Genomic DNA, 26,622 nt, shown 5'->3' on the forward strand with positions numbered 1-26,622 from the left:
TAAGCTCGCGATCACAGTACTCGATCGTTGCCCCGTTTTCCAGGGTGCCGACCAAGTTGTCAGTTGGTCACCAGCGACGATTCAGTAGAGATTCATTGGCAGGTCTGATCTGACGTGTGAAGGCGATTATGTTCTCGGGTCGGTTTCCAGTGTGTCTTCGAGTGAAGGAACCAGTGTTTAACCCTGACGTAGACGCGCGAAGCGAGAATTGAGCGAGCGACCAGAGAGCGAAGGGGACCGTATAAGAATAAGGTCGTCAGGACATGCAGTAAACTGCTCATACGGAATATTTGGTAAAGGATAGGCTGCCTAGGCTAGGCGTGAGGTGAGTGTTGAATAGAGAGGAGAGAGAAGAACGAAGAAAGAAGATAGAAGAGAAACAGGTGTGACCCTATGTTCTGAAGCATCGCATAGCATCACATCAGATCAACGGCACTCCTTCTTTCCTCAGCATCGTCGCGGATCGCTCTTTCCTTATAGTGATACCAACACCCACAGTACTAGTCATCTAGTACTACTAGAGTCTAGTAGTGCTATACCAACCCTAGGTATTATTTCCTTGGTATCTATCTTCGGCAAAGACTTCTCTAGGGGCCTCCCTGTATAGTAAGTGGAATATCCTGCTGGCAATTTTCCTTTAAGTCAACTTTGATAGTTGGAATCACCAGTCATCGATCCAATTGGACGATGGATTGAAATACACCTTAAAATATGGTCAAATCAAAAAATGAAGTGCCCCCGTCCATTGTTCAAGGCACATGACGTGGGCATCCTTAGTCATCCACGTTCCTCCCCGCCTCTGCCTGAAGCTCCGCCACGGTTGACTTCATATCCCACTCCCCCCCCCCCCTTCTACAGCGGACCTGCAATCTCCTTTGTATTCGGATTGGTCTGCAGAACCCCTCTCTGCCATGGCCTCCCAAACACCAGCCGTTGTCATGGACAAGTATGTTCTTACCTCTCCCTCTCCCGAGTTGATCTCGTGCTGACACGAACACTCCAGCGGTACTGGTTACTCCAAGCTCGGTAGGTGCTAGATGCCTGGAATGGTGGCATTAAGATCGCAATCCCACACTGGAGCATTGGGCTAACTAGTTGTGCTTGCTTCGAATATAGGATTCGCCGGTAACGATTCTCCCTCCTTCGTCTTCCCAACAGCCATTGCAACCAAGGCTGGTGCTGGTAGCGCTGGTAGCTCCGCCGCCCGGCCTTCTGTCGCAAACAAGCCTTCTTTCTTGTCCGGTGGCGGCGGCGGCAGCTCGCACCTTTCTATGAAGCGCGGCACTGAGGACCTGGATTTCTTCATTGGCGATGAGGCTCTGGCCGCTGGAAATGGCCCCGGCTATGGTGTCAATTACCCCATCCGACACGGTCAGATCGAGAACTGGGACCACATGGAACGATTCTGGTCGAATTCGATTTTCAAGTATCTCCGTGTCGAGCCCGAGGACCACTACTTCCTCCTCACCGAACCCGTAAGGAAGCCATACAATATCCCTCCTCCGTCCCGCCCCCCGCAAGCATGCCACTTAGGAACCTGGAAAGACTAATATTGGAGCCTGACGTTAGCCACTGAACCCCCCCCGAGAACCGTGAAAACACCGCCGAGATCATGTTCGAATCGTTCAACTGCGCTGGTCTCTACATTGCCGTTCAAGCTGTGCTCGCCCTTGCCGCATCCTGGACCTCCTCCAAAGTGACTGACCGATCCCTCACCGGAACTGTCATTGACTCCGGTGACGGTGTCACCCACGTTATCCCCGTAGCTGAGGGCTACGTCATTGGATCTTCCATCAAGAGCATCCCCATCGCTGGCCGAGACATCACATACTTTGTGCAAAGCTTGCTGCGAGACCGCGGTGAGCCGGACAGCAGCTTGAAGACCGCCGAGAAGGTTAAGGAGGAGTACTGCTACGTGAGTCCCGATATCGTCAAGGAGTTCGCCCGTTACGACCGCGAGCCCGATCGTCTCCTGAAGCACACCGTCAGCGCGCCCAACGGACGTAGTGTGCAAATCGACATTGGCTACGAGCGCTTCCTCGCCCCGGAGATTTTCTTCAACCCCGAAATCTACTCGTCCGACTTCCTCACCCCACTCCCCAACGTCGTTGACGGTGTCATTCAATCCTCGCCAATTGATGTCCGTCGCGGCCTTTATAAGAACATTGTTCTGTCCGGTGGTTCCACCTTGTATAAGGACTTTGGCCGTCGTCTACAGCGTGATATCCGTCATCTGGTAGACGACCGGATCCGCGCCTCTGAGGCCCGCAGCGGCGGCGCTCGAAGTGGTGGTCTGGATGTCGCAGTCGTCACGCACAAGCGCCAGCGGCACGGACCCTGGTTCGGAGGCAGCCTGCTGGGTCAGACGCCTGAGTTCCGAAGCTACTGCCACACCAAGGCTGAATATGATGAGATTGGTCCCAGTATCGTACGGAGATTCGCGCTGCTTGGCGGACCGGGAAGCTCCTAAAAGCCAAATTTCCCTCTTATCATCGTCTCTTTTATCAGCCTGGTGTCGCTGGACGCTTTTTGTTCATAGTCCGTTAGTTCATCTCTCTTTTTTTTTTACCACTTGTGACGCTGTTCCTCCTTGCCCCTTTCCCTTTTTTTTATTATTCAAAGCGGGCGGCTCAGCGCTGTGGTCTTAGTATGCTACATCCAATCTGGTTCCCGAGTAGATAGAGGGAGATACTAGGTCCCCAGCCTTGTTTTTATTATCGTTCAGAAGCGTATTAAAAATGCGAAAATTATCCTTCATCTCGTGGTATCTGCTCCTCTTTTTTTGGTTCCCGTATTTGCCGGTAGAATATAACGCCAATGGAATGCAAAAATCTGAATCAAGCCTGAAGAGTAAATTATACAAGAAGATCAAGGTAGAACTTGAAGTTGAAAGAAAAGTCCGAACCCAACTAACTTTATTCGGACTTCGCGGGGAAGGTAGCCCGGTTGAGAATAGCAACGCCCTCAACATGTCCAGTTTGAGGGAAGAAATCAAAGCCACGAATGCTCTCAATCTCATACCGGATGTTCCGCTTCTCATCACCCTGTACCATGACCGCAACATCGCGAGCCTGGGTGTGAACGTTGCAGCTGACATACACAACGCGACGAGGACCATAGTCCAGAAGCTGTTGGAGGAAGTCCTCAGAGCAACCCTTGCGAGGAGGATCAATGACGAGCAATGTTTGATCAGCCGGGTAGGGAACGTCCTTGAAAAGAACGGCAGCATCGGCGGCAGCGAAGCCGGTATTAGGTAGGTTGTTGGCGCGGGCGTTGTCGCGAGCGCAGACGATAGAATCACCGGCGACATCAACACCTAGACTGGACTTGAAGAGAGGAGACAAGGTGATGGTAAAGAGACCCGAGCCCGAGTACGCATCCAAGAGGTACTTGATGGGCTGGGCGGCCTGGTCATTACCGGGAGGGAAGACCTTTGATCGAATGTACTCTGTAAATCCGGAGAGAATAGAGTTGTTGTTTTGGAAGAAGCCGCCAGCTTTGTTGCTGAAAATATAGTCGTCGATATACTCCACAGAGGTGGCGTTGTTATCGGTAACACAGCGCTTCTCCACGGTGTAGTCCTCTTCCTCGATTTTGATTAAATCTCCAGAATCGGAACCCTTAATCGGGGCCAGCCCGGGAATATATTTGACTTTTGATTTGGCGCCTGGAGTATCCTTGGCGATGCGAGTAGTATTTTCACGCATCAAGAGCGTGGCGCCCTTCCTGTAAGAAGCGATATTTTCGGCCACGCGCTTTCTCTCGCTCTTGAGACCGCGTCGAACAATGTCGGTTCCCAGCGGGCAGTCTTCGATATCCATATCCATTTTCCGGTTCTTGTACGTAAATCCAATAGCGGGGACCTCTCGTGGTAGTTGGTTTCCAGCCTCGTCTGTCTTCGGCTTGCTGGGTTGCGCGAAATGAGGCGTTAGCTTCGTGCGGTATCCGAATTGCAGAGGAGATGGGAATGTCTCCTCAATGGCAGGAACCAGGTGGGGAACCAAGCCCGAGAAATTGGCGTAGGCTTTCTCGACGATACGTCGCTTGTGCGCAAGCTGGTCTTCGTAAGACATCATTTGCAATTGACAACCGGAGCATTTGCTGAAATAACCGCATTTAATCAAAGAGTCGTCTCTTGTTGGGCCGGCCTCAATCACACTGACGAAATCGGTCATACTATAATTGTATTCCCACTCATGGCGCACCACCTTTACGCGTGCCTTGTCGCCAGGGACCGTGAAGGGGACCACAAATACATGGTTCAGATTTTGGTCGTAGGCAAGACCATCACCGGTCGAAGAAAGCATAGAGATAGTCACATCGATTTCGGTGAATTTTTCGGGGAGCGTAGGCGCAGGCTTCTCGCCATTGGTCTCATCCTCGGCAGACTTAGAGCGGAGAAGCTTGTTCACATCCGCCAGAAGAACTTCGTCATGACCTCCGTTCTTGCTTTTCTCGACTCTGGCCTTCTTGCGCTGTCTATCGATCAGTTTCCTTTGGTTATTCATCTTAGGCGGGTGGTGTGGTGGAGGAGAGGATTTCGGGGGATAATTGTAGGCGATAGTCGAGTTTTGCTGGATTCGAATAGCTGAACGTAGTGTCTGAGAACCGAGAGAAGGCAACCGCCAGAAAGACAAGCGCACAGCAAACATGTGCGAGTGAGGAGCGCAAAAAGAGAAAAGCGGCGATTTCCATAAAATTAACTTGGGCTTAGCAACGGATCTCCCGCGTCGTTGATTGGGCCGACACTCACCGCCCGCGAGCAAGAAATTCCTCCCGCTGGCTGCACTTCCGCCGGGCTGATTTGCCTGTTACAATTGCAATTGGTCCTCCGCTATCTCTCCCTCTCGTTTTTTTTTTGTTTTAGAGCTTGTGGCTGGCGTATTGCTGGCCGACGAGCCGTTAATCCTTCTTTCATCATGAGCCTTGCCCGGCCGGCAAGATGTCTGTTTTGCAGCTTCTCCAGAACTGCGACTCCCGGCACGCGAGTCCCTCGTCGCCAATTTCACCCAACCCCAGCGCCATTGACGAATCGGAAACCCAAGTTCCCCAATGTTAAGAGTCCCGAGAAATCTACCCGGTCAGCATTGAAGGCCGATGACTTCAAGTCTTACACGGAGGAGGAGAAGGCCCACCTGGCCAAGGAGTACTCGGCCGCCCAAATGGAAGCCATCAAGGCCGGCGAGGCCTCTATCGACCCCAAGGATTTGTCTGACCAGTCTATTCGTCGTACCGACCCCTACCGATTCAAGTATCTTGACGATTTCTCCGTGATCGAGCCCGGTATCGACCGCAATGTTCGCGCCCCCGAGTCAAACTCGGATTACAACTTTAAGCTGAAGTCCGAGGACCAATTCATCGAGGACTTTGGTCGTTTCTTCGCGGAATCAAATGAAGATATTAGGCCAGCCGACTTTGTGCGATTCGCTGAGTCCCTACGGGTGACGGAAGGCAAGGAGGAGAACGAGCTGAACCCGCACAGTGCTCTCGTGCCTGATCTCTTTGGCCCCGGCGAGACCATTGACGAGCCCCGTGTGGAGGAGCGCAAGTCCGCTGCGGAGAAGGGTGAGAAGGAGCGCTCGCTCGAAGCAGAGGAATTGACTGATGCCCTGAAGAGTCTCCTTCTGGCTACCGGCTACACAGAGCGTCAAGTCCGAGAACTCCGCACCAAGACTTTGGTTTCCCACAGTGTCGTTAACCAAACTCGTCTGGGTAAGGTCCGTCGTGCCTACCGCCTGTCTGTCGCTGGTAACGGAAATGGTTTGCTGGGTATTGGCGAGGGTAAGTCTGAGGAAGCAGCCGATGCCAAGATCCAGTCGCAATACCGTGCCATCCGCAACATGCAGCCTGTCCCTCGCTACGAGAACCGTACCATTTTCGGCGATGTCACCGGAAAGGTGGGAGCCGTGGAGCTGCAGTTGATGCACCGTCCTCCTGGTATGTCAACTCACATCTCGTTATCTCCCAATTATATACTAACATCCCCTTCCAGGCTTCGGTCTCCGCACCCAGCATCTGATTTACGAAATGTGCCGCGCTGCCGGTATCCACGACCTTGCTGCGAGAGTCAACCGATCCCGGAATAAGATGAACACAGTCAAGGCCGCCTACGAGGCTCTTATGAGCCAGCGTGATCCGGAGGAAGTTGCCCGGGCCCGCGGCAAGAAGATTGTCGATGTGCGCAAGGTGTACTACGCGGGCAAGGTCTAGGCTAGGCATCGCGTTCTGACGAGCGGTCAGGTCGTGCATTGTTCCTCGGCGTGTATATAATGTTCTTCTATTTCTCTTCTCTTTGTCTTTTGCATGTATTTGTAACTTGTTTGGTCATATGTTCAAAAGGAATTCAAATTCGTCAATGGAAAATCGCCTGACTCTTCGTTGAATTCATTAATATGTCCAATTGGACTCGACATTGACAAGTCATCTAGCCTTTTTTTTTCTTCTTTCTTCCTTCGTACTTTGTGTTTTCTCGTAACAACACCCACAATATCAAAGTAACGCGCCGATCCCTCAAATGATAACTAGTAGTCCAGGGTATACGCAATGAAATCCAGCCTATGATACCTAGGCGGCATATTTCCACAAAAATCAAACATCCTCGTCAAGCTCTTCGGAACTGAGCAGAGTAGAGTACAGAGACATCACTGGTAGGTAACATCTCCATCGCCTTCATAACCTCCAAGCTGATAGGTCTGGTCCTGGAAGTGCTGATCCTGTCCGTCCTGCTGTTGCTGTTGCTCCTCACTCTCATTCCAAATCTGTTGTTGCAGGACGATACTGTACACGCTAGCCTTGAGCAAAGTACACACTGTCGCCGTCTTGCGCTCAAGTAGCCGCATTCCGTCTAGAGTCATGGTAGCCGGGTTGCCGGCGAGATCGGCAACTTTTTCGGAGAGCTAGACGATGTGGAATGAGAATGTTAGTTCGAGTTCAATCAGGGACTAACATCTATTTAGATATCTAGGGAGCGTTTGGCTGAGGATTGATTTGCACTGTGGGCGGAGACTGGCACTCGACGCGTCGATCCCTGGATGCCCAGGTGTTCGGCGTACCTGATTCACATTCCGCAGGAGGCGGGAGTATTCATCCAGAACTTCTTGTTCTAGCTCCGAGACGAGGCCATGGTTATTGCCCAGCAGCGGGTTGTTTGAGCGGTTGCGGCCGTGGGAAGCTTCTGCGTCGGAGCTTGTTGACTGCTCTGGTGGGATGGGAGGGGTTGTGGTCGCCGGCTCGGGGGAGATATAGGAGAAGTCTTGGCCATCGGAATCTTCCGATTGGGCGAAAGCGGACATTATGTGGAAGGGCTGAGTGTCGTTCGTTGTCAATGCGATGGAGGGGGAGTGGACGGCGAAGTGCGCGGGGAGTTTGTTGATGATCGGGATTCGCTAGGTCATCGGGCCGCGATTTGGTTTTGGTTGCGTCTCGGGTGATCAACGTTATTTATGATATCTACGCAACTACTAGTACTAGCTAAGGGGACTGTATCTACACGCGAGGAAGACTAGGTAAATATAGAACTCTCAACCATATTACTCTGTTATATTTTTAGTTGACATTAACCCTCGAGATAAAACAAGGTGTCAACACATCCAGAACAAACCAATTTGAGAACACGCAGAAATTGAACCGAGCTTTGTTGATAGAGAGTGCCGCGCCAGAAATCGACAAGGCAGTGAGGTAGTGAGGCAATCGCAGAGAAGGCAACAAGAAGATCAACGAAACTCAACGAGTGTCACGAGTGCCAGGAAAAGAAAGAATAAAAGGACCTGTAAAACGCCGACCGCTGCTAAGAGGGAAAAAAAGATGTATAACGCAGCTTCCAGCAGAGGAGGAAAAAAAATACGAACGAACAACATGGAATCGTGACAGAAGGAGCGGGAAGGATGAGGTCGCAGAAAGATATCCGAAATTTGGTCAAGGTCTTGGGTAATCAAGGGAATGCAAGAAAGATGCAGGTGCGAGATGACCAAAACAAAGGGCAAAGAGTAGCAGGAAGCGTACGTAAATCGATTCCATAAGACCTTCAAACAAAGAAGACATCCGGTGGAAAGTTGCAATGGAATGTAACAGTTTAAATGCAGTCGTCAATGCATCATGGTCGTCAGCAAGCCGATGCCCAGGCGGCCGCCCTCCCTTTATAGTACCGGGAGACGAAAAGAAAAGAAAAATACAAAGTGGGCGTCAAATGCGAAAACATGGTGCTTGTGCTTAGTGATCTCCCTCGTGGTGAAGCGTAACGCTGTTGAACTCCTCAAAAGGATCATTCAACTCGCCATTGGGGGTTGCAAGACCAGAGTCCATAGGGACACCCTCCATTTTGGCAGAGTTAGTGCCGCCAATATCGACACTGGCGCTCTCCTTGACATTGCGGAAGTTCACTGTGTCGGTACCGGCACGGCCCTGGTGCGGGATCATGGGTGGCTTCATATGGCGAATAAGAGCCCACTGGGTCGACCGGAAGAAGGGATGTGTCTTGACATCAGATGCACCGGCACGAGCTCCAAGGCGCTTGGTCTCGTCCTTGATCAGCAGCTTGCGGATCAAAGACTTGCAAAGCGTGGAGGTCTGTTGCGCACCCGAGCCCTCAGGGAAGCCCACTTCATCCCGCAAGATGCTGGCGAAGGTTGCGTTTCGGTTCTTGCCCTTGAAAGGAGTGGTGCCATACAACATCTCATAGACAAGGATGCCCAGAGTCCACCAATCAACTGCGCTAGTGTGACCGCAACCCTTGATGACCTCGGGTGCGATATACTCTTCGGTTCCAACAAAAGAATTCGTTCGGAAATCAGCAATGCAAGATTTGGTATCAATAGTTGGCAGGGAAGCGGAGGAGTTGCCACCGCTTCGGCCAGGAATCATAGTAGGGGCACCTCCGGGCCCGGACTGCTTAGACAGATCGAAATCCGAAAGCATGATGTGACCGGATTGATGGAGGAGGATATCTGGTAGAGCAAATGTGAGTATGTCAAGCTTCAATGAATAGGACTACTAATTCCATCAAGATCACGTACTTTCTGGCTTGAGATCTCTGTAGATGAAACCCATGAGATGGAGGTACTCTAGAGCAGCAGTAACTTCGGCAGCATAGAATCTGGCAGCATCTTCAGAAATGCATTTCCCAGGGCGTGTTTGAAGGGCTGAATTGACGCCATGGTTAGAATAAAGAAACTTTAAGAAGAGGGGAGGACAGAAAACATACTTCGGAAGAACTCGCCCCCACTGCAATACTCCATGCAGAGGTACAAGTAGTCCTCAGACTGGAAGGAGTGATATAGGGTGACAATAAACGGATGATTACTTGTCGCCAGAATTTCTTGCTCGGCAAGAGCGCGCTTGATCTTATTGCGCTTGATCATCTCCTTCTTGTTTAGTACTAGAGAGGGGTCAGTATTCATGCCGTAGTGGTATAGTAAAATTAGAAATCAAACTCACCCTTCATGGCATAGAGGCGGCTTGTCTTCTTCTCGCGAACCAGATAAACTTTGCCAACGTCGCCCTTTCCGATCAATTTGATCTTGTCAAAACTTGCAGGGCCGACCTCGACATTGCGGATCTTGATAGAGTTCGAGCTGTAGGTGCGACGGAAGGGAGCATCTTCGGTACCAGTACCAGTAATCTTGCTGTCAATGCCTATCGAAGGCACAGCCAGGACTCCTCCCTTGCCATCAGACAGACCAACCTTGCCGTCGCCGCCAGGGATTTCTACAAGAGGCTCCTTGCCCATCTCGCCTGTCTGGGGACGTCCATCACCTTGGCTATTGAAAAGACCTTGGGCGTTGGGGGCAGATGCGACACGACGGAGTTTGCGTGCTAATTCCTCCTTGTTGGCAGTTGTTGCTTGCTCCACTGCGGAGACCCCGGTGACCTGCAACTCGGGGGTATCGGGAGGCGAAGAGGGAGGAGAGCCGTCATTCCTATGCCGTAAGGCGGGCTGGCCTTGATGGGCAAAGTAGGGATTCGCGGTAGCCGTGGGCGAGACACCATCATCTAGAGGGTTGCCTTCACTTGCGGCGGTAGCAGAACGGTTACGACCGATATTAGGGAGGAATCGCGATTGTCTGAATGTGGATTTGTCATTCTTCGGTGACTCCTTCTCGCGTTCACGGTCGGTGCTGGCGGGACTGCCGCCATGGGAGGAATGGCTGCTTGAGCTATTGATCCGGAAAAAGTTCTTGATCTTGGTGGGCAAGTGGCCTGATTCGTTCGAGTGTTTTCGGGTCGGCAGGGAGAGGCCGGTGAAATTGCCGCGCTTTTCGTTCGTCATGGTTGACGGGCTGGATGCGAAAAGCTGTGTCATTGCGGGTGTCGGAGGGAAGTAGCCAGAGCTGAAAATCGAAAGGCAGTCTCCCAGAGATCAAAGATTGGCCTCAAAGGAAAGTTGCGCGAAAGGAAGGGAAAAGGCGGGGAGGGACGGTGCGAGAACCGGGATGAGGATACAACCGCGGGGGACGAAGGTTAACAGGCCAAGTCGTTGAAACGAGGGCCACCCTAAAGAACGGAGATACAAGGACCACGGACAGCAGTTCTCATGAATGAGACTGCATATTAGAAATCCAACAGAAAAAAGAAAGGCAGTGTAGGAGTAGAAGCAGGGTAGATTGAAGAAGGCGAAAGAGGGAAGGGGAGTTGGAAGTTGGAGTGGAGACGCGGAGTCGCCGATTAGTCAGGGGGCCCCGATCGCAATGCAGGGTTGACTGAGAGATTCTTCTACTGCTTCTTCTTATTGGAGCGGCCAATTTGATAAAAAAAGAGGAACAGGAAATAGAATTAAGAGTGGCATTTTTTTTGAGGGGCAAATAACGAGGGACCAGGTTAGGATTCTACAACCCGCGCCGAACCAGTATCCTCTAAGGGAAACCGCACCCCTCGGTCCATCGAAAGGGGGCCTCGCTTACTTTTACCGGCAAGAGGCTTCCATTCTGACCCCAGGTCGGCAAATTCCCGGGAAAAGATGGGTAAAACTAGTGTCAATGCTAACAGAAATACAGCCAGTAAATCTGGGAAGACCCTTCAAAAGTGGACTTCAGGAACCTGGGGCTAACGGTAAGTAACAAAAGCACGGCCGGGGGATGTCCTCGCTTCCGTTAGCGCATCCTTCATAATGGATGGATGTTAGCGCGTCCTGTCAGAATAATGCAGCCAGTAAACCTTCGAATTCATGCAGACTGAGTGGGGTTTACTTATTAGTGTTCTCATGACAGGGGCCAATAAAGTGGAGACGGACGAGTCAGTGTGCTGGTTAGCGTAGCCCCTCGGAGGTTGACTGCCCGCTACCAGTACTAGTTAGTAGTATTCCGTGGGTGTTTGGGTTGAAGTTTGAAACGGCCGTTTTAAAAATCGGCATTGCCAGTGGCATTATTCTGGATTTTCTTAAAAGGTCTGGAGTACTACCAAGAAGTTATCCGAATCGAAAGCCCGTTTGAAATCCGCCAGTGTACTCCGAGCAGTACCCATCGATCGATCTACCTTCAGTGCAGGCAGACTTTCTCAGCATCATGATGGAATTCCTATTTGGCCGTAAAGCCACCAAGAAACCGGTACCAGGAGATCGGGTGGTGCCCCTGCATTTCTTCGAGAACAGCCTGTTGGTGCAGGGGAACAACATGGCCGTGTCCCTCGTATTCGACGCTGTGCTTGATCCACAGAAGCTGCGGGGCTCACTTGAAGGATTGGTGAAACAGGAAGGATGGCAAAGATTGGGCGGTCGTCTTAATAAAAATGCAAGATTTGTTCCGACCTTTACCCGTTCCAATTGCACAAAGGGGTACTACTCATGTATACTGACTTCTCGTGTTGTACGCTCTAGTCCTCCGGGCAGATCGAATGGCATATCCCAACCCAGTTCACCGCCGAGCGACCAGCAATTTCCTTCGTACACATTGACCATGGCATATCCGCCGCCGAGCATCCAGCAGCTTCCAAGATACCGAAACCTGATACCCGCCCAGCTGTCGTAGGCGATCCGGACGATTTGGAAAGTCTTGCATGGGAGTCCGGATACAAACCCGGAGGAATCAGCGACTATGTCGACTCCGATTTGCCTGTCCTAGGACTCCGCGTGAATTCTTTCACCGATAAGACCATTGTAGTGTTACAATGGCAACATGTTGCTTTCGACGCTCTTGGTCTGCAGTATGTCGTTGAAGGATGGAGCGCTATGCTTTGGAACAAGGAAGCTGAGATTCCGACACCGTGTGATTTTAATAAGGACCCGTTCCATTCATTTGCGGACGGTACAAAACCCGCGACTGAGAAACATATTCTCGCAGACAACAGGGTTGGACTCGGTGGAATGCTGAAGTGGGGATTGGGGTATGGGGTCGACATGTTGGTCCGAGCCAAAGATAATCGCATGGTCTGTGTTCCGGAATCATACTGGGGGCCACAGTTGGAGAAGGCTCTGGGAGAGCTCCGGGACGAGGCGATCGAGAAGGGCGAGGATCCTTCTAAGGTATTTTTAACGGAGAATGATGTTCTGACAGCCTGGATTTTGCGTTGCGTCGTTGCTGAGATGGAGATGAACTCCAGTCGGACGGTATGATCTCACCCTGGCCCTTCAAGCTGACACGATCTCCAAAGTGCAGTCGCTGAACACGTCTTTTCAACAGGTCGCAGCATCAATTGCCATGTCTCTTCGGAAAGCCTTCGAGGGCGACCTCATTCCACCATCTGCTGAACACCCCTATGTCGGTAACGCCTTTGGCTGGGCAAACGTACTCGTAAGCGCAGGCGATGTCACCACCAAGCCCCTCAGTTGGCTTGCCAGACAGGTCCGACGTGCGATAAATGAGCAAGGCACTCGTGCACAACATGAGGCATACTATGCCATGGTTCGCGAATCTGGTATGGGTCTGCCAATTGTCGTACTCGGAGATGGTGGTATGGCTCAGTTTGGATTCTCAAATTGGACTCGGGCAGGGCTATTCGATCTGGACTTTTCACCTGCCGTCAAGGATGCGGGGGATTTCAATCTACTACCTTGCACGCCTTCGTATGTACAAGAAAATCATGGCCCAGTGAAACCTGCGGACGGTTTCTTCGTTTTTGGAAAGGACCAGAAGGGAAATTACTGGACTTCGGCTTGTAAGGTGAAGGGCCATTGGGATAAGATCGAGAAGCAATTGAAAAAGGACTTTGAAGTAACATCATGAAGTCAGTACGAAGAGAATAGACGTAGTTAATCAATATTTAATCAATCCCCGAAAAACATGAATTCATAACCTATCTAATAATCGACAAACAATTTAAAAAGGAGACTCGTTAGGCCGGTCTAGTCATCAACTAAGCCTGGTTCTTGGGACCAACAGGAGCGGGGCCCTTGGGGGTAACATAAGCCTAGTAAGAAAGGGGTTAGCACAAGGCGAAGTAAACACCAATCTCACCCCCGCGCTAGGGACAAACATACCTTGCTCAAACCACCATCGACAAGGAAATCAGTACCGTTGACGAAGCTGCTCTCGTCACTGGCCAGGAACACGACAGCATGGGCCTGCTCAATAGCCTCGCCGAAGCGACCGCTGGGGAAGTGAACCTCGCGACGGAAACGCTTGGGCTGGTCGTCGCCGAGCCAGTCCTGGAGGAGCGGGGTGCTGTTGGGAATTCATCAGTATCGCCAGAAAAAGAATTGAAGATCATTTGAGTAGGGTTGGGGACTAACTTAAGCGGACCGGGGCACAAGGAATTGAATCGAATACCCTCTCTAGCGTGAACGATAGCCAACTCTCTGGTCAACGCCAGAACAGCACCCTTGCTAGCAGTGTATGCCAGCTGGGGGGGTCGCAGCACCGAGAATAGCAACAAAGCTAGCGGTATTGATGATGCTACCCTTGGTCTTCTTGTTGCGGCGCAGGGCAAGGACAGCATGCTTGCAGCCGAACCAAACACCCTTGACATTAATGTTCTGGGTCAAGTCCCAGATCTTCTCAGGGGTGTCGACGGCATCGGCGTCGTCGGCGTGCATGATGCCTGCATTGTTGAACAGGACATCCACACCACCCCAGCTGTCCTGCGACTCGATCATAGCTTGAACGTCGGCTTCCTTAGAGACATCACAGCGAATAGTCTCGAGGCGACCAGCGGTGGGAACGAGTTCCTTGACGCGGGCAACGGCCTTGGCCAGGGCTGGTTCAGAGATATCGGCTAGGAGAATGTTGGCGCCTTGTTGGGCAAAGAGGATGGTGGTTTCGAGGCCGATGCCGCTGGAATACTGTTAGTTCTTGACGCGGAAACCTGGACTTGGAGCCGGGACGAGAGCATGGAGGAGGGAGAGAAGAAGAATAGCGGAAGGAAGTCTTACCCAGCAGCACCGGTGATAATGGCATTCTTGCCTTGGAGACGTCCTTGGGCCATGGTAAAAGGTGTTTTGATTTGTGATGGTGATGAGGGGCACTGTGCGACGGGGTGTTAGCGGTGATGATAAGCTCTGCAGGGTCGATCGTGGACAATGCGGAGGGATGGCGGGGGGAGAAGCTTGCTTTAAGCTGTCCGCTCACTCACACTAAAGCACTGTCACACTTGAGTAGACTCACCGAGATAGTTGAACTAACAATCCTGGGAATTGTTCTTCTGAAGGAGCTCTATACGCGGAGCCCGGAGCGCGTGACTAAGCTATCCGATGCGACGGCGTCGGCGTCGATTGGCCGGCGCTAACCCTAAAGCGGTACCGAATGGAGCCAGCGCGGTCCCGGACCGCGCTGATAAGGGCGCATAGGGCTCGATAAGTGACGATAACAGCGGTTGCTAGCCGCATTGGGACTGGGCGCTTGCGATAAGCAACACCAGCTCCGCGCGCACCCCCCTCCGTCACTTGACTCGGGCTGACTTGACTGGAAACGGGGAAACTGGGAAGTTGGAACTTCTCCTTGACATCCCGAGCCTCTTTAAGTCAGTTCTTCTGTCGCTTGAGTTTAGCTTCAGCTTCAGTGAATTCTACATACCCCTCCCACCAATACATACACCAACAATGTCAACAGAAGTGGTAACCCCCGAAAACGTCGCCGACGTACTCCAACATGACCGCATGGTCAAGGTAGCAGGCATAGACGTCGACGGTCAACTACGAGGAAAACTGATGCAGAAGAAGAAGTTCCTCTCCATCGTGACTGAGGGATTCGGATTCTGCTCCGTGATCTTTGGCTGGGACCAGCATGACCAGACCTATTTCAAAGAGCTGACGGTCAGCAACAAGGAGAATGGATACCGAGACCTCGTCGCGGTACCTGACCTCGCTAGTTTCCGTCGCATTCCTTGGGAAGATAATGTCGCTTTCTTCCTGATCAGTTTCTTGGACCCGGATACCCGTCAACCGGTGTGCGCGTGCCCGCGGGGTCTTCTGAAGACTGTCGCTGCTAAGGCCGAGGCGGCGGGATACAAAGCCATGGCTGGCGGTATGACCTCATACTTCTTATCTCCACATGCCCTCAAGAGCTCCCCACTGACAATTTGCAGCCGAGTACGAATTCTTCCAGTTCCGCGCTCCAGGAGATCATGCCACTCCCGAGCGCGCAGCCTCGCATACTGCGACCTTCCTCCAGAATAATCCGGTCGACTCGCTGCCACCATTAACGGAGGGCATGTTTGGATACTCGATTACGCGGCCCCTCCATAACCAGGAATACTACTATGGCATCTTTAACGACTGTGAGAAGTTCCGCTGCGACATCGAGGGATGGCATACAGAGAGCGGACCTGGAGTGTTCGAAGCCGTAAGTTGAGACGGCGAAGCGCAATGCGCGGAATTAAATCCGGTTTTTGCGGCGAAATGACATCCAGCTGACCAGTTGCACAGGCACTACAATTCGGCGAAGCAAAGGAAATGGCCGACAAGGCCACCCTTTTCAAGTGAGATCCTCCTCATGGCCCTGAACACAGGCGCAAACGAGAAAACCCCCCCACTAACACCTCTCACAGATACGTCGTCAAAGCCAAAGGTATCAAGCACGGCATCACACCCTGCTTCATGGCGAAACCTCGTCAAGGACTGCCCGGAAATAGCGGACACATGCACATCTCCCTCGTCAACAGCGACGGTAGCAATGCCTTTATTCGTGACAGTCCCGATCCATCCCCACAGTACCCAGACATTGCACACCTCTCGGATCTTGGCCGTCACTTCCTAGCAGGACTGCTGGTCGGCCTGCCGGATATCATGCCCCTCTTCGCACCGACGATCAACTCATACAAGCGACTCGTCGAGAACTTCTGGGCACCCGTCACCGTATCCTGGGGTCTCGAGCACCGCGCTGCCTCAATCCGAATCATCGCGCCGCCAACTGCCAGCCCAAAGGCCACACGGTTCGAGGTCCGCGTCCCGGGCGCCGACGCGAATCCTCATTTCGTGCTGGCAGCTGTTATGGCGCTGGGCTGGCGGGGTGTGGAGAAGAAGCTGGAGATCCCCGTGCCACCGCTATCGAAGGGACAAGATATGGGTGGGAGCAGTGATCAGGGCGTGCGATTGGCGAAGAATCTCAAGGATGCGATAGCCACGTTCACGAGGCCCGATAGTGTGGCGCGGGAGGTATTCGGAGATTCGTTCGTGGAGCACTTTGGCGGAACGAGGGAGCATGAGGTTAGGCTTTGGGAGGAGGCTGTTACAGATTGGTAAGTTTTTCTTCCTTCCCCAAGCATAAGCTTCCGATGCGTGTATCTTTTCCTCCGTGATTTCATGCAGCTAACTGATTCGTTCTCCAGGGAGGTGCGACGATACATCGAGACTGTTTAAGTTTTGTTTCCATAGTGTATATAAATCAAAGCGCTGGGCGCAGCAGATAATCCATCATGATCTCATAGGACCGATGCAATTCAGATAGCCACACGTACGGCTAGAGCTGGCCATAGCTTGTCTCGTAGCTTGCCAATGGTCATAGCTGCGTAGATCATCGATAAGATCACATGCCATCACATGTACAATTGGCGGAAGAGTACTCATCACAAGCCGGGACAATTCGGCCAGAGCAGACGATAACCACCGAGTATGACAGACATGGCGTGCCGAATCCAACCCTGTCACAACCTCTCTTCAGGACAAGGGAATAACCCAGAGCCGCGGCTGATTGGATCTCGGGTATGCGGGGAGAAAAGTCGAGGCGTTGTGGCCAGCGCCTCCGCCAGTAGTACTAGGGGTACGTTCGGGTGGATTAGGAGAAGGACCAAGGAAAGGCAAAGCGAAACTCTGTTGGTGGTGATGATCGATGCGGCGTGTCTGTCATCCCCAAGCACCCGTTCGACCCCGTCAGATTCGTAAAAGAAAATCTATAAGGACCCCCGAATTCCCGGACGAGAGAGCTCCCCCTGGCGGCGGATCCGCCGAGGAGGACTGTTCGGGCTGCGGCGCATCCCGAGGATTTCGGGGCAGAGGGAGATCGGGGAGATGGGTAGGCGGGTAGGACAGGCTAAGCTGATTGCACGGGAAAGTGGCGATGTCGGCCGAGAGGATGCAGTGTGATTGGATCAGAGTTGTAAAAAGGGCTGAAGTTGTGGAGAAGTCAACGGTGGAAAGCAGCTGCAACTGGCTTGTCCGTGGGAAAGTCACGTGGATATCAGAAATGTGGGGAAGCAGTAGAGTACAATCAACTGCAGAATTGGGTGAATTGAGTAACAATTACTCGATTCTATTGGATGTTAGTACTCTTTGGTCCTCTCTAGTCCATTCTAGTCCCTTATTATCACTCAATATCAGTCAATTCAATATCCGAAGACCGGCAATTACTCGATCGGCCGGCTAAGCCCTTCTGAAGTGCAGCTCGCTGATTGGTCCGCCAGACAGCCGCGGCTCACGGATCCTGACGTAGACTCCCCTCGGATGAATGGTACTCTCTGACTGACTTGAGTATCCCGTACCGGTCTTAAATATGATTAGTATATATATACTACTACTTCGTTCTCAAATGAGATCTTCTCATTTCTCTTCCTCATCGACTAAGCTTGTGTTGCGTTGGATGGTCCTATAACACTCTTCATCCATTTTATATCCATCCCACCTCCCAACTAGTATATACTTCCACCTTCCAACCTCCCACACACACTACCACCACCATGGCTCAATCCGCCGACGCTCACCTCCAGGGTGTTACCATCCTCGGTAGCATCCCCAACGATGCCCGCAAGATCCTCACCAAGGACGCCTGTGCCTTCCTCGCCATCCTCCACCGCACCTTCAACCCTACCCGCAAGGCTCTCCTCCAGCGCCGTGTCGACCGCCAGGCTGCCCTCGATAACGGCCAGCTTCTCGACTTCCTTCCCGAGACCAAACACATTCGCGAGAATGACGCCTGGAAGGGTGCCCCCCCCGGCCCCCGGTCTGGTCGACCGCCGCGTCGAGATCACCGGTCCTACCGACCGCAAGATGGTTGTCAATGCCCTCAACTCCGATGTTTGGACCTACATGGCCGATTTCGAGGACTCCTCCGCCCCTACCTGGGAGAACATGATCAACGGCCAGGTCAACCTGTACGATGCCATTCGCCGCCAGGTCGACTTCAAGCAAGGTGGCAAGGACTATAAGCTCCGCACCGACCGCACTCTCCCTACCCTCATCGCCCGCGCTCGCGGTTGGCACCTGGAGGAGAAGCACTTCACCGTGGACGGCGAGGCCATGTCCGGCTCTCTCTTCGACTTCGGTCTCTACTTCTTCCACAACGCCAAGGAGCTCGTCGCCCGCGGCGCTGGCCCATACTTTTACCTCCCCAAGATGGAGTCCCACCTCGAGGCCCGTCTCTGGAACGACGCCTTCAACCTGGCTCAGGACTACGTTGGCCTGCCCCGCGGTACCATCCGTGGAACCGTCCTTATCGAGACCATCACCGCCGCTTTCGAGATGGATGAGATCATTTACGAACTTCGCGACCACTCCTCTGGCTTGAACTGCGGCCGCTGGGATTACATCTTCTCCTTCATCAAGAAGTTCCGCAACCACCCCAACTTCGTCCTCCCCGACCGCTCCGATGTCACAATGACCGTTCCCTTCATGGACGCCTATGTAAAACTGCTCGTCAAGACCTGCCACCATCGCGGTGTCCACGCTATGGGTGGTATGGCCGCTCAAATCCCTATCAAGAACGACCCGGCCGCCAACGACAAGGCCATGGAGTCCGTTCGCGCCGATAAGCTCCGTGAGGTTCGCGCCGGCCACGACGGAACCTGGGTTGCCCATCCGGCTCTCGCAGCCATTGCCTCGGATGTCTTCAACAAGCACATGCCCACTCCCAATCAACTCTTCGTCCGTCGCGAGGAGATCCACATCACCGCGAATGACCTTCTCAACACCAACGTCCCCGGTAAGATCACCGAGGACGGCATCCGCAAGAACCTGAACATCGGCCTGAGCTACATGGAGGGCTGGCTGCGTGGTGTCGGTTGTGTCCCCATCAACTTCCTGATGGAGGACGCTGCCACCGCTGAAGTCTCCCGCTCCCAGCTTTGGCAGTGGGTTCGTCACAACGTTTCTACTGCCGAGGGTAAGAAGGTTGACAAGGCTTACTCTCTCCGTCTGCTACAGGAGCAGGCTGATGCCCTGGCCGCGAAGGGACCTAAGGGTAACAAGTACCAGCTTGCGGCGCGCTACTTCGCCGGCCAGGTTACTGGTGAGGATTATGCGGATTTCCTGACCAGTCTCCTGTACAACGAGATTTCCTCTGCTGGACAGGCTGCTAAGCTCTAAGCTGGTTGTTAGTGGATGCTCCGTGTGATGATCATGAATACCCTTTCCTTTTGTTAATATTTCCTTTTGAAACGAAACATCTGCCTTGTGGACTGTTTATACTTTAGCATCGTTGTATAACAAAATATTTATTCTTCAGTCCTTTCTCACTCTCGCTACCATAACACACTCCTTAAACTCCCATAGAAAGCATTCTGCATCGACTGTCTGCTCCGATGATCCCCGCAAATTTCGGAATGACGTCATGCACTTGAATTGAGTTGGGCCGAGGTCAAAAAGCTTAACCGATTCAATTGACCGTGCATTCCAATGGGCTGGGCTAAATTTTGGGATCACATCGATTCAAGTTCGGCCATGAATTAGGTAGTATTCCTAAATAGTACCGTGACATACTACTGTCTCTGCGACTAGGGTAGATCTCGAAACCTTGATTTCGGCGGGTGCTTGTAGTTTATGTACGATAATCAACCATACTCAGAAAAGCTTGTATGTAAGAATGGACGATATTGCAAGCAATATATCACTACTAGTATAGTATTGATTAGGTAGAATGGATGGGTCGATTAAGCATTCTTAATACTGGTGGTTCGCATGACTTAGTACAAGCAAACAACTTGAAACAAAGACAAGAGAATTTAACGTGGGCCAATAGACATACGAGAGGAAATCAAACATATGATTGCATTCACTGATATAATACAGGCCATGACAGAAGCTCAGAACCATGAAAGTTATGTGATGATATGCGTGCAGATATCTACTGCACGAGGGAGCAAGGCAGCAAGGCAGTAACGGAGGAAGGCGAGCTTGAATGCCTGAGGCATCCAAGTCTCAACAGCAGGTATCGTAATTCCCGGCCGGTCTGCGCACCCGGTCGAGCTGCGCACCCTAAAACACATAGTAAATGCAATAAATTACTACTTCATATCTCAACAACCATATCTATCTATGATAAGATGTTAACATAATATGATCAAGATAGTGTTTCTAACCTATTGGCGAGGTATGAGGAAATTGTTGGAATTATGTAATAATAGAGATAAATATATTTTTATTACCCACGTCAAAATTACGCTGTATTTTATGGTAAAGCATCGAAATAGCCTTCTGAATTGCTTAAAACCAAGACATGTTATTTCATATGCTAGTGAAAGCCTATATTCTTATATTTAAGTAAAAATAAACTATGGTTGTTGAGATATGAAGTGGTGATTTATTGCATTTACTATGTGTTTTAGGGTGCGCAGCTCGACCGGGTGCGCAGACCGGCCGGGAATTACGTTAGTTAGTCGTGACAAATTTTAAGTCTACGTATAGCGACATAGCCCGGGAATGATTGCAATGGTAAAACGACTGCCAGTAGGCTGGGAATATAGCATTTGAACTCCAACTTATGAAACTATCTCAAATCATGCAAGCATCTTCAGTGCGAATGGTCTGAAAAGACACCCTGCTCTGCACAGGCCTTTCGACACGCCTCTAAGATCCTTGCCTGCTTGGCGACATGACCGAGTCTACTAATAACTTCCTTGTTGCCATCAAAGAAGGTAAAGACAGCATAAGGAATATTCACATCCTCGCAAAATTCCTTGACGAATTGTTGCGTCTTGCGCAAGTTGTGGCGAGGAATGCGGGGATATAAATGGTGAACGGCCTGGAATTGAAGGCCTCCATGAACAAAGTCCAGCCAAGGTGGGCAGTCCACGTCCATGGTGGTGCGAAGCATCTTCTGAGGAAATGACTCGCGAGGACCGAGATCGGCAGTTGACATCGCGTAGTGGGAGAGAGTAATCTGCACATGCAGCGGTGCAGTAACCATATGAGAAATCAGGACGAAGGCGATTCGACTCCACCAGGAAGGGATGCTGAGATAGACAACTCCGTAACCGAACCATGTCCAGAAAAAGGCCTGACCAGATAACTCAAACCAACGGTGCCACCAGCCTGCACCGTGTCGAGGGCCACGGCCGACAATGATATGCTCCCAGCTCAAGAAGTAGAGGTTGAAACGGCCAAATAGGAGAATCGGGTAATAGAGATAGTGCTGATATTTAACAACCGCCTTCGACACCGCATCATATTCCATGATTCGATCGTAGTATGTGCTGCGGAGATTGCCAAAGAAGCGATGCGATAGAGCGAAAAATGGCATCAGTTCAATATCGGGATCGTGTTCTGGCGCATTGGTCATAATGTGGTGGACATTATGACTTCGTTTCCACCAGCCGAGACTAAGTCCGCCCAGGTGGTTCGCAATAATCATGCCGATGGTAGTATCGATTTGAAAGTTGTGAGTGATACCCATGTGGCCGGCATCATGGGCGGAGAAGACTAGCTGATGCCAAAAGCATCCCAAGAACAAACCAGACAGGCAAAACCAAGACCGGTTCAAGAAGAAAAGGAAGAGACCGAAAAATAGACTATATCGGCATATCTCGATGGCGTAGGCGTAATAGTTGCAGTTGTACAGTCCAGCCGCACGAATGCGCTCGTTGAGTTGGCGGTATTTTTGCGTGATGTTTTCTTGGTGCTCGGCGGTGATAGGAGGATACTTGGATGTATCTAGCTGGATCTCTTCCTGTGTTCGGGCGTCCATCGTATATCCTCCAAGTTTGGTTTCTTGTGTCGGGGGAGAAGTGCTGGCTACTGATGAGACAGTAGATACCGAACGCCTGCGTCTTAAGCCGGCATCCTCTGCTTCAAAAAGTGGTGATGGCGGCCGCGAAGACTCCTCACTTGAGAGCTCAGTCTCTGAGTTCGGAGAGGAAACTCTTTCCTCATATTCACTATATAGACGGAAAGTGCCGCCTTGAATGGGGGGAAGAAAGTTGGTCCATCTTCCCTCGATGGTACCGATTTGGAATTTTTTCATCCGCGAAAGCGCTTCCTGTGAATGCAGTCTTTGAGACTTCTTGTCAGTAAGTTGGCAACTGATATGATAATTAGGTACTTACGCGTTCACTTCGTCTGTCGCATCTCTGCCTATCATGTGCTTGATGGCTAGGGGGCCGCCAGGGTGGAATTTCATCCAACAGTCCAATTGAAGGACATTACCGTCAAGGATGATGATATGCTTGTTTTCGGCAATCATGCCTTCAATCTCGCGCCTCGAAAGAACATTTTCCCTGGCCCCTGCCCGGGCAGTCGTCTTGCTCATCGGAGATGGTTGCTAAAGTCTGTAGAGTCACCAAGAATGATAATATCGAAGATGATTTCACGTCAAAATATTGGAGGATAAAAGCTTTGAGAAGTAGATGATAAAAAGAAGTTAAGAAGGGCCAATTATGCGAAAAGACACTTCTACTCTGCTACCTAGAATTTACTAGTCCCACAGAAAAGGCCACTCCGTATTTCTCACAGCCTAATGGCAATCAATGTACGAGTAAGGGGCGGTGCAGTGGATCGTTGCGACAGAAATTGTGGACATGGAGAGCCCTGTGGAGGGTGGTTTTTGGTACAGAAGGAATGGTGGAAACGCGTGTGCAACGTGCCACCAGTGGCGTATCTTGGCCATGGAGGTCACAGCGTGGGGAGGCCATACGTCCGTAGCGGGTTGACAAGATAAATATGGCACGCGAAGTGGGCCAACCCTATACGCGTCTACTATTCCGTGAATCCTCATTTGCTGAGGTTGATCAAGCTTAAACTCTGAGACTTTGCCCCTTTTTAAAATTAAAAGTACCCGATCGCCAAAACTAGCCCCAGTTTTGCCATGTGGCCCAGGTGTCCAGGTGGCTTCTAATGACAGGTGTCATTGGGGTTCCAGAAGACCAAAATTACTGGCGCGAAGTCTTCGTACCTCATGTTGATAGTTATTGGACGTTGACCACAGGCACGCAACAGTGGCAACCCAACCCCCCTTGACAAAACCTGGGACTCATTTTTAATATCTTTGGTACGAAGTGCGAGGGTCCACTTTAAACTAACTCACACTCATTGAACCGTTGGAGAGACCCTAAGAGGCGACTAGATCCGCGATCCTGTGTCTCTATCTGGGTTGTTGCCACTCCTGCCCCACATCTAGGCGGCGGAGTTCCCCTATATACGTGCAACTCCAGTAATACCCCAACTTGAACCCAGGATAAAGGCTCCCACTTTGGTGTGATTTTCTGGGGCGAGATTTTGGTTGTGTTCCTGACCAACCACATAAGGACCCCCTTGAAGCGTCGCCTGTCACATAACGATGCAGATAGCAGTTTCATGAATCCTTTTTGTCGAAGTTAAAAAAAAGTCAGAGGCAACCCACTAAATTGCGCCGCTAGAGAATAGGATCGAGAGCGCTAGTTCCAGTGGTCGTATTCGTATTCCTTGGCGAGTGGATGGAAGAAGAGAAGTCTCATTTCTATCGCATGGGGGTGAATGAGATAGGCTGCCAATACATTCCATTTTAGGGGGTCGCTTAACTATGTCAGTGGCCCGGGTTCTATCCATTTCGTTTAAACTTGCCATGGATTGTTCGTGTTATGCTTGAGCGCGAAAGCCCAGATTTTCACAGGTTATCGCTTTACTGTCATTTTATGACATTTTTAGTTTTGGTGAATTTTGGAGAGGCCTTGCAGGAACTTAAGATGAAACGGTCAACAATCATGTACGGAGTACGAGTACCTAGGTACGGTAAATAAACTGGAGAAGTGAGAGAAGTAAAAATGAGGTCGTCGACGGTGGCTCACATGAACGCACGGTGTCGCAACCAGTAACCAAAAGTGGTTAGTGGGGGGGCAAAGCCCCCTGAGAGCCTCGGAGAAAGATTAATCCATAGTTTTATGTGGTAATTGCTTATACAAATCGGGTCACAGCTACAGCCACTCCATTATTTTGCCAATGCCACCGGATTTTCATGATATCATAGTTTCGAACGTCAGCTCCGCCACATCACCTTATCCACCCAACTTAAATTTAGATAGAATCACAAAAAGAATTACGAAAACGAATAAGAATAAGAATACAGTAGAGGCAAACGTTGTATAGATTTCAGTATGGGTTCTAGAGGGCAATAGTTGGATTTGTAGTCAAGTATTTTGTGGCCCGTTTTGCACTAAGCAAGCATCGACGACCAGCAACTAGGATCAGAAGACCCTCCCGAGATCGACGACTAAATACTCGTACAAAGATCAACATACCTCAGAATATTCCATGACAATCCTTCTCTAAAAGCGGCACATAGGCCCCCTGAAACCCCTGCACCGGGCCACGTGCATGAGACTGATCAGGAGAAACATAAAGTGAGGGATTTCCTCCATCACCCTGACGCGCGTAATACTCAGTATCTCCTGATCTAGAGTTTGTACTAGTAGTAGTATTCGAGTGCAATTCCACCTGCAAATACTCACCCGCGCGTTGAATAGCGCCATCCTTCCTCAACTCAGCCGCCATCCCAAAAGTGCGCGATAGCGCGCAGTATCTCCATCGGATTGAATAGATCGATCCAGGCATTGACGCCTAAAAGCCCACCCTGATAGGGATGATAAGAGCCGGCGCTGAGATAGGGCGAGACGCTATACGCGTATGGGAAGAAGAGGGCCAAATGGGACCATTTGGAGACAAATTATTAGATTGGGTATTCCGATGTTCACGTCTGCGTAGCTTAGTTTGGCAGTTGGGTTGAGAGTGTTTGCTGTGCGGAGGATTGCGAAAAGTATCTAGATGGCGGGCGGGGTGGGAGCTAGTTTAGTCAAATTTGTTTATTTGTCGGGTTTTTTGCATAAATTTTGCTCGGTTGAAGAGAAAGACAGATGGGGCTTGTCCTGACTTACACTTTCTAGAAAGGATAGGTTCGACAACGAGCTTGAAGGCCAAGAGTTTACTGAGCGGCTTGTGTCCACTTAGACATTGGCGTAGTCCTCGGTAGAAGTTGAGCACTGACATCACAGCGAATGCGACGGAAATAATGGAGATGATGGTTAACTTTTATTAGATTGGAGATTAGCGACGAGGGAATCCCTGGAGGGAATGGGGAAGCTTCCAACTTGAAGTCATCTTACCCAAAGATGCGCATAATATGGTTTGTTGCTCTCTAAGCAGTAGATTCCCGCTGTTTGGGTGATATCTGTTGTAATCGCGACGCCGAGGGCGACGACTGGGTATTGGAAGATAGCGATCCATTGTTTCTGTCAGAGGGAAGTAGATGTGAGCGCCGTTTCTAGAAGATATGTGAAGTGAGTTTTGTTGATTAGCTGGTATGAACACATACACGAAACCATTCTAGTCCAATCATATAAGGCTTTCCCTTTTTCTGCGGCGCTTCAAAGGCCACGAAGAAGATATCTATCTCTGTAGCTGAATCTTTTGAGATAAATTCGCACAAGAGTAGAAAGAAGGAGCCTAGCGCGACTTCCTGGAAGGCGTCGAGCCAGGGTGCTAAGGATGTATAGGCTTGCGGGAAACATATGGAGAGGAATGATGTGATTGTGTATAGCGGAAGGAGAATGCAGATTTCATGATTCTGGATATGTCATCAGAGGGTGTTCATTTTGCTTGGAGGACAAGGAAAATGTTCAAGCTTTCTTACTTGATTTGTTCCCTGGGCTTGCTCAGGTGAATTGCATGCCAGAACATTAGGCTGAACATGATGAACACGACGAGGGCTGTGCATGCGCCCGAAATGATCATGTTGAGATGATAGAAGTAGATATTATTTCCGATAGATGGTTTAGATGCCACTATATAGGATATCGGGATATTTACAGCAGAGCTTTAGCTGCCCTTCTACGCCCCCGCGACCGGAAACAGTTCAGGACCAAGACAGATCGCCAACTTTTCCAACTCGCGTATAACTACATTGTACGAATGCCGGTGCAAAATAGGGACTGCGGCAGAAGATGGAGCTAACTTTGACCTTTTTGACAGCAAATCCAGTCTTTCCAAACCGGCATAGGACCACCACCGGAGGCGGAAGAGTGGCTACAAGTTGTTCAATCAGAGCTTGACGCGAAAGAATTCATATACTCAAAATCGTTCTCCTATGG

General features: G+C 50.8%; 11 protein-coding genes across 11 annotated transcripts; 5 read left to right on the forward strand and 6 right to left on the reverse strand.

Annotated features, from left to right (window-relative positions):
- Window positions 1-911: 911 nt before the first annotated feature.
- Window positions 912-2,470, forward strand: N7481_013211 (actin-related protein 3; the record flags this gene model as incomplete). The annotated part of the gene is made up of 4 exons (XM_057272430.1): window positions 912-946; window positions 1,004-1,026; window positions 1,117-1,475; window positions 1,589-2,470. 4 exons carry the CDS (start codon window positions 912-914, stop codon window positions 2,468-2,470), a joined length of 1,299 nt encoding a protein of 432 aa, XP_057116618.1.
- A 445-nt stretch (window positions 2,471-2,915) lies between these two features.
- N7481_013212 (tRNA (uracil(54)-C(5))-methyltransferase) lies at window positions 2,916-4,652 on the reverse strand (the record flags this gene model as incomplete). The annotated part of the gene is made up of 1 exon (XM_057272431.1): window positions 2,916-4,652. One exon carries the CDS (start codon window positions 4,650-4,652, stop codon window positions 2,916-2,918), a length of 1,737 nt encoding a protein of 578 aa, XP_057116619.1.
- Window positions 4,653-4,919: 267 nt separating this feature from the next.
- On the forward strand, window positions 4,920-6,210 carry N7481_013213 (mitochondrial 37S ribosomal protein uS5m; the record flags this gene model as incomplete). Its single annotated transcript, XM_057272432.1, has 2 exons — window positions 4,920-5,937; window positions 5,993-6,210. The coding sequence occupies 2 exons, from the start codon at window positions 4,920-4,922 to the stop codon at window positions 6,208-6,210; spliced, it is 1,236 nt and encodes a 411-aa protein (XP_057116620.1).
- A 431-nt stretch (window positions 6,211-6,641) lies between these two features.
- Window positions 6,642-7,292, reverse strand: N7481_013214 (DASH complex subunit DAD3 family protein; the record flags this gene model as incomplete). Its single annotated transcript, XM_057272433.1, has 2 exons — window positions 6,642-6,896; window positions 7,053-7,292. 2 exons carry the CDS (start codon window positions 7,290-7,292, stop codon window positions 6,642-6,644), a joined length of 495 nt encoding a protein of 164 aa, XP_057116621.1.
- A 916-nt stretch (window positions 7,293-8,208) lies between these two features.
- On the reverse strand, window positions 8,209-10,297 carry N7481_013215 (putative serine/threonine protein kinase (Nrc-2); the record flags this gene model as incomplete). The annotated part of the gene is made up of 4 exons (XM_057272434.1): window positions 8,209-8,942; window positions 9,012-9,137; window positions 9,200-9,373; window positions 9,433-10,297. The coding sequence occupies 4 exons, from the start codon at window positions 10,295-10,297 to the stop codon at window positions 8,209-8,211; spliced, it is 1,899 nt and encodes a 632-aa protein (XP_057116622.1).
- A 1,198-nt stretch (window positions 10,298-11,495) lies between these two features.
- On the forward strand, window positions 11,496-13,151 carry N7481_013216 (uncharacterized protein; the record flags this gene model as incomplete). Its single annotated transcript, XM_057272435.1, has 3 exons — window positions 11,496-11,729; window positions 11,807-12,535; window positions 12,609-13,151. The coding sequence occupies 3 exons, from the start codon at window positions 11,496-11,498 to the stop codon at window positions 13,149-13,151; spliced, it is 1,506 nt and encodes a 501-aa protein (XP_057116623.1).
- Window positions 13,152-13,281: 130 nt separating this feature from the next.
- N7481_013217 (putative short-chain dehydrogenase/reductase family protein) lies at window positions 13,282-14,349 on the reverse strand (the record flags this gene model as incomplete). Its single annotated transcript, XM_057272436.1, has 5 exons — window positions 13,282-13,335; window positions 13,406-13,589; window positions 13,658-13,767; window positions 13,799-14,198; window positions 14,297-14,349. 5 exons carry the CDS (start codon window positions 14,347-14,349, stop codon window positions 13,282-13,284), a joined length of 801 nt encoding a protein of 266 aa, XP_057116624.1.
- Window positions 14,350-14,962: 613 nt separating this feature from the next.
- N7481_013218 (glutamine synthetase family protein) lies at window positions 14,963-16,603 on the forward strand (the record flags this gene model as incomplete). Its single annotated transcript, XM_057272437.1, has 4 exons — window positions 14,963-15,386; window positions 15,448-15,704; window positions 15,788-15,840; window positions 15,910-16,603. The coding sequence occupies 4 exons, from the start codon at window positions 14,963-14,965 to the stop codon at window positions 16,601-16,603; spliced, it is 1,428 nt and encodes a 475-aa protein (XP_057116625.1).
- A 1,430-nt stretch (window positions 16,604-18,033) lies between these two features.
- Window positions 18,034-19,657, forward strand: N7481_013219 (malate synthase; the record flags this gene model as incomplete). Its single annotated transcript, XM_057272438.1, has 2 exons — window positions 18,034-18,447; window positions 18,470-19,657. The coding sequence occupies 2 exons, from the start codon at window positions 18,034-18,036 to the stop codon at window positions 19,655-19,657; spliced, it is 1,602 nt and encodes a 533-aa protein (XP_057116626.1).
- Window positions 19,658-21,080: 1,423 nt separating this feature from the next.
- On the reverse strand, window positions 21,081-22,814 carry N7481_013220 (fatty acid desaturase; the record flags this gene model as incomplete). The annotated part of the gene is made up of 2 exons (XM_057272439.1): window positions 21,081-22,557; window positions 22,612-22,814. 2 exons carry the CDS (start codon window positions 22,812-22,814, stop codon window positions 21,081-21,083), a joined length of 1,680 nt encoding a protein of 559 aa, XP_057116627.1.
- Window positions 22,815-25,152: 2,338 nt separating this feature from the next.
- On the reverse strand, window positions 25,153-26,249 carry N7481_013221 (OSTA/TMEM184 family protein; the record flags this gene model as incomplete). Its single annotated transcript, XM_057272440.1, has 5 exons — window positions 25,153-25,271; window positions 25,411-25,561; window positions 25,639-25,764; window positions 25,848-26,099; window positions 26,166-26,249. The coding sequence occupies 5 exons, from the start codon at window positions 26,247-26,249 to the stop codon at window positions 25,153-25,155; spliced, it is 732 nt and encodes a 243-aa protein (XP_057116628.1).
- Between the last annotated feature and the right edge of the window lie 373 nt (window positions 26,250-26,622).

Source organism: Penicillium waksmanii (genome assembly GCF_028829765.1).
Source record: "Penicillium waksmanii strain IBT 27052 chromosome Unknown utg000010l:1.0-3698451.0:1.0-3701458.0, whole genome shotgun sequence".
Classification (NCBI taxonomy): domain Eukaryota; kingdom Fungi; phylum Ascomycota; class Eurotiomycetes; order Eurotiales; family Aspergillaceae; genus Penicillium; species Penicillium waksmanii.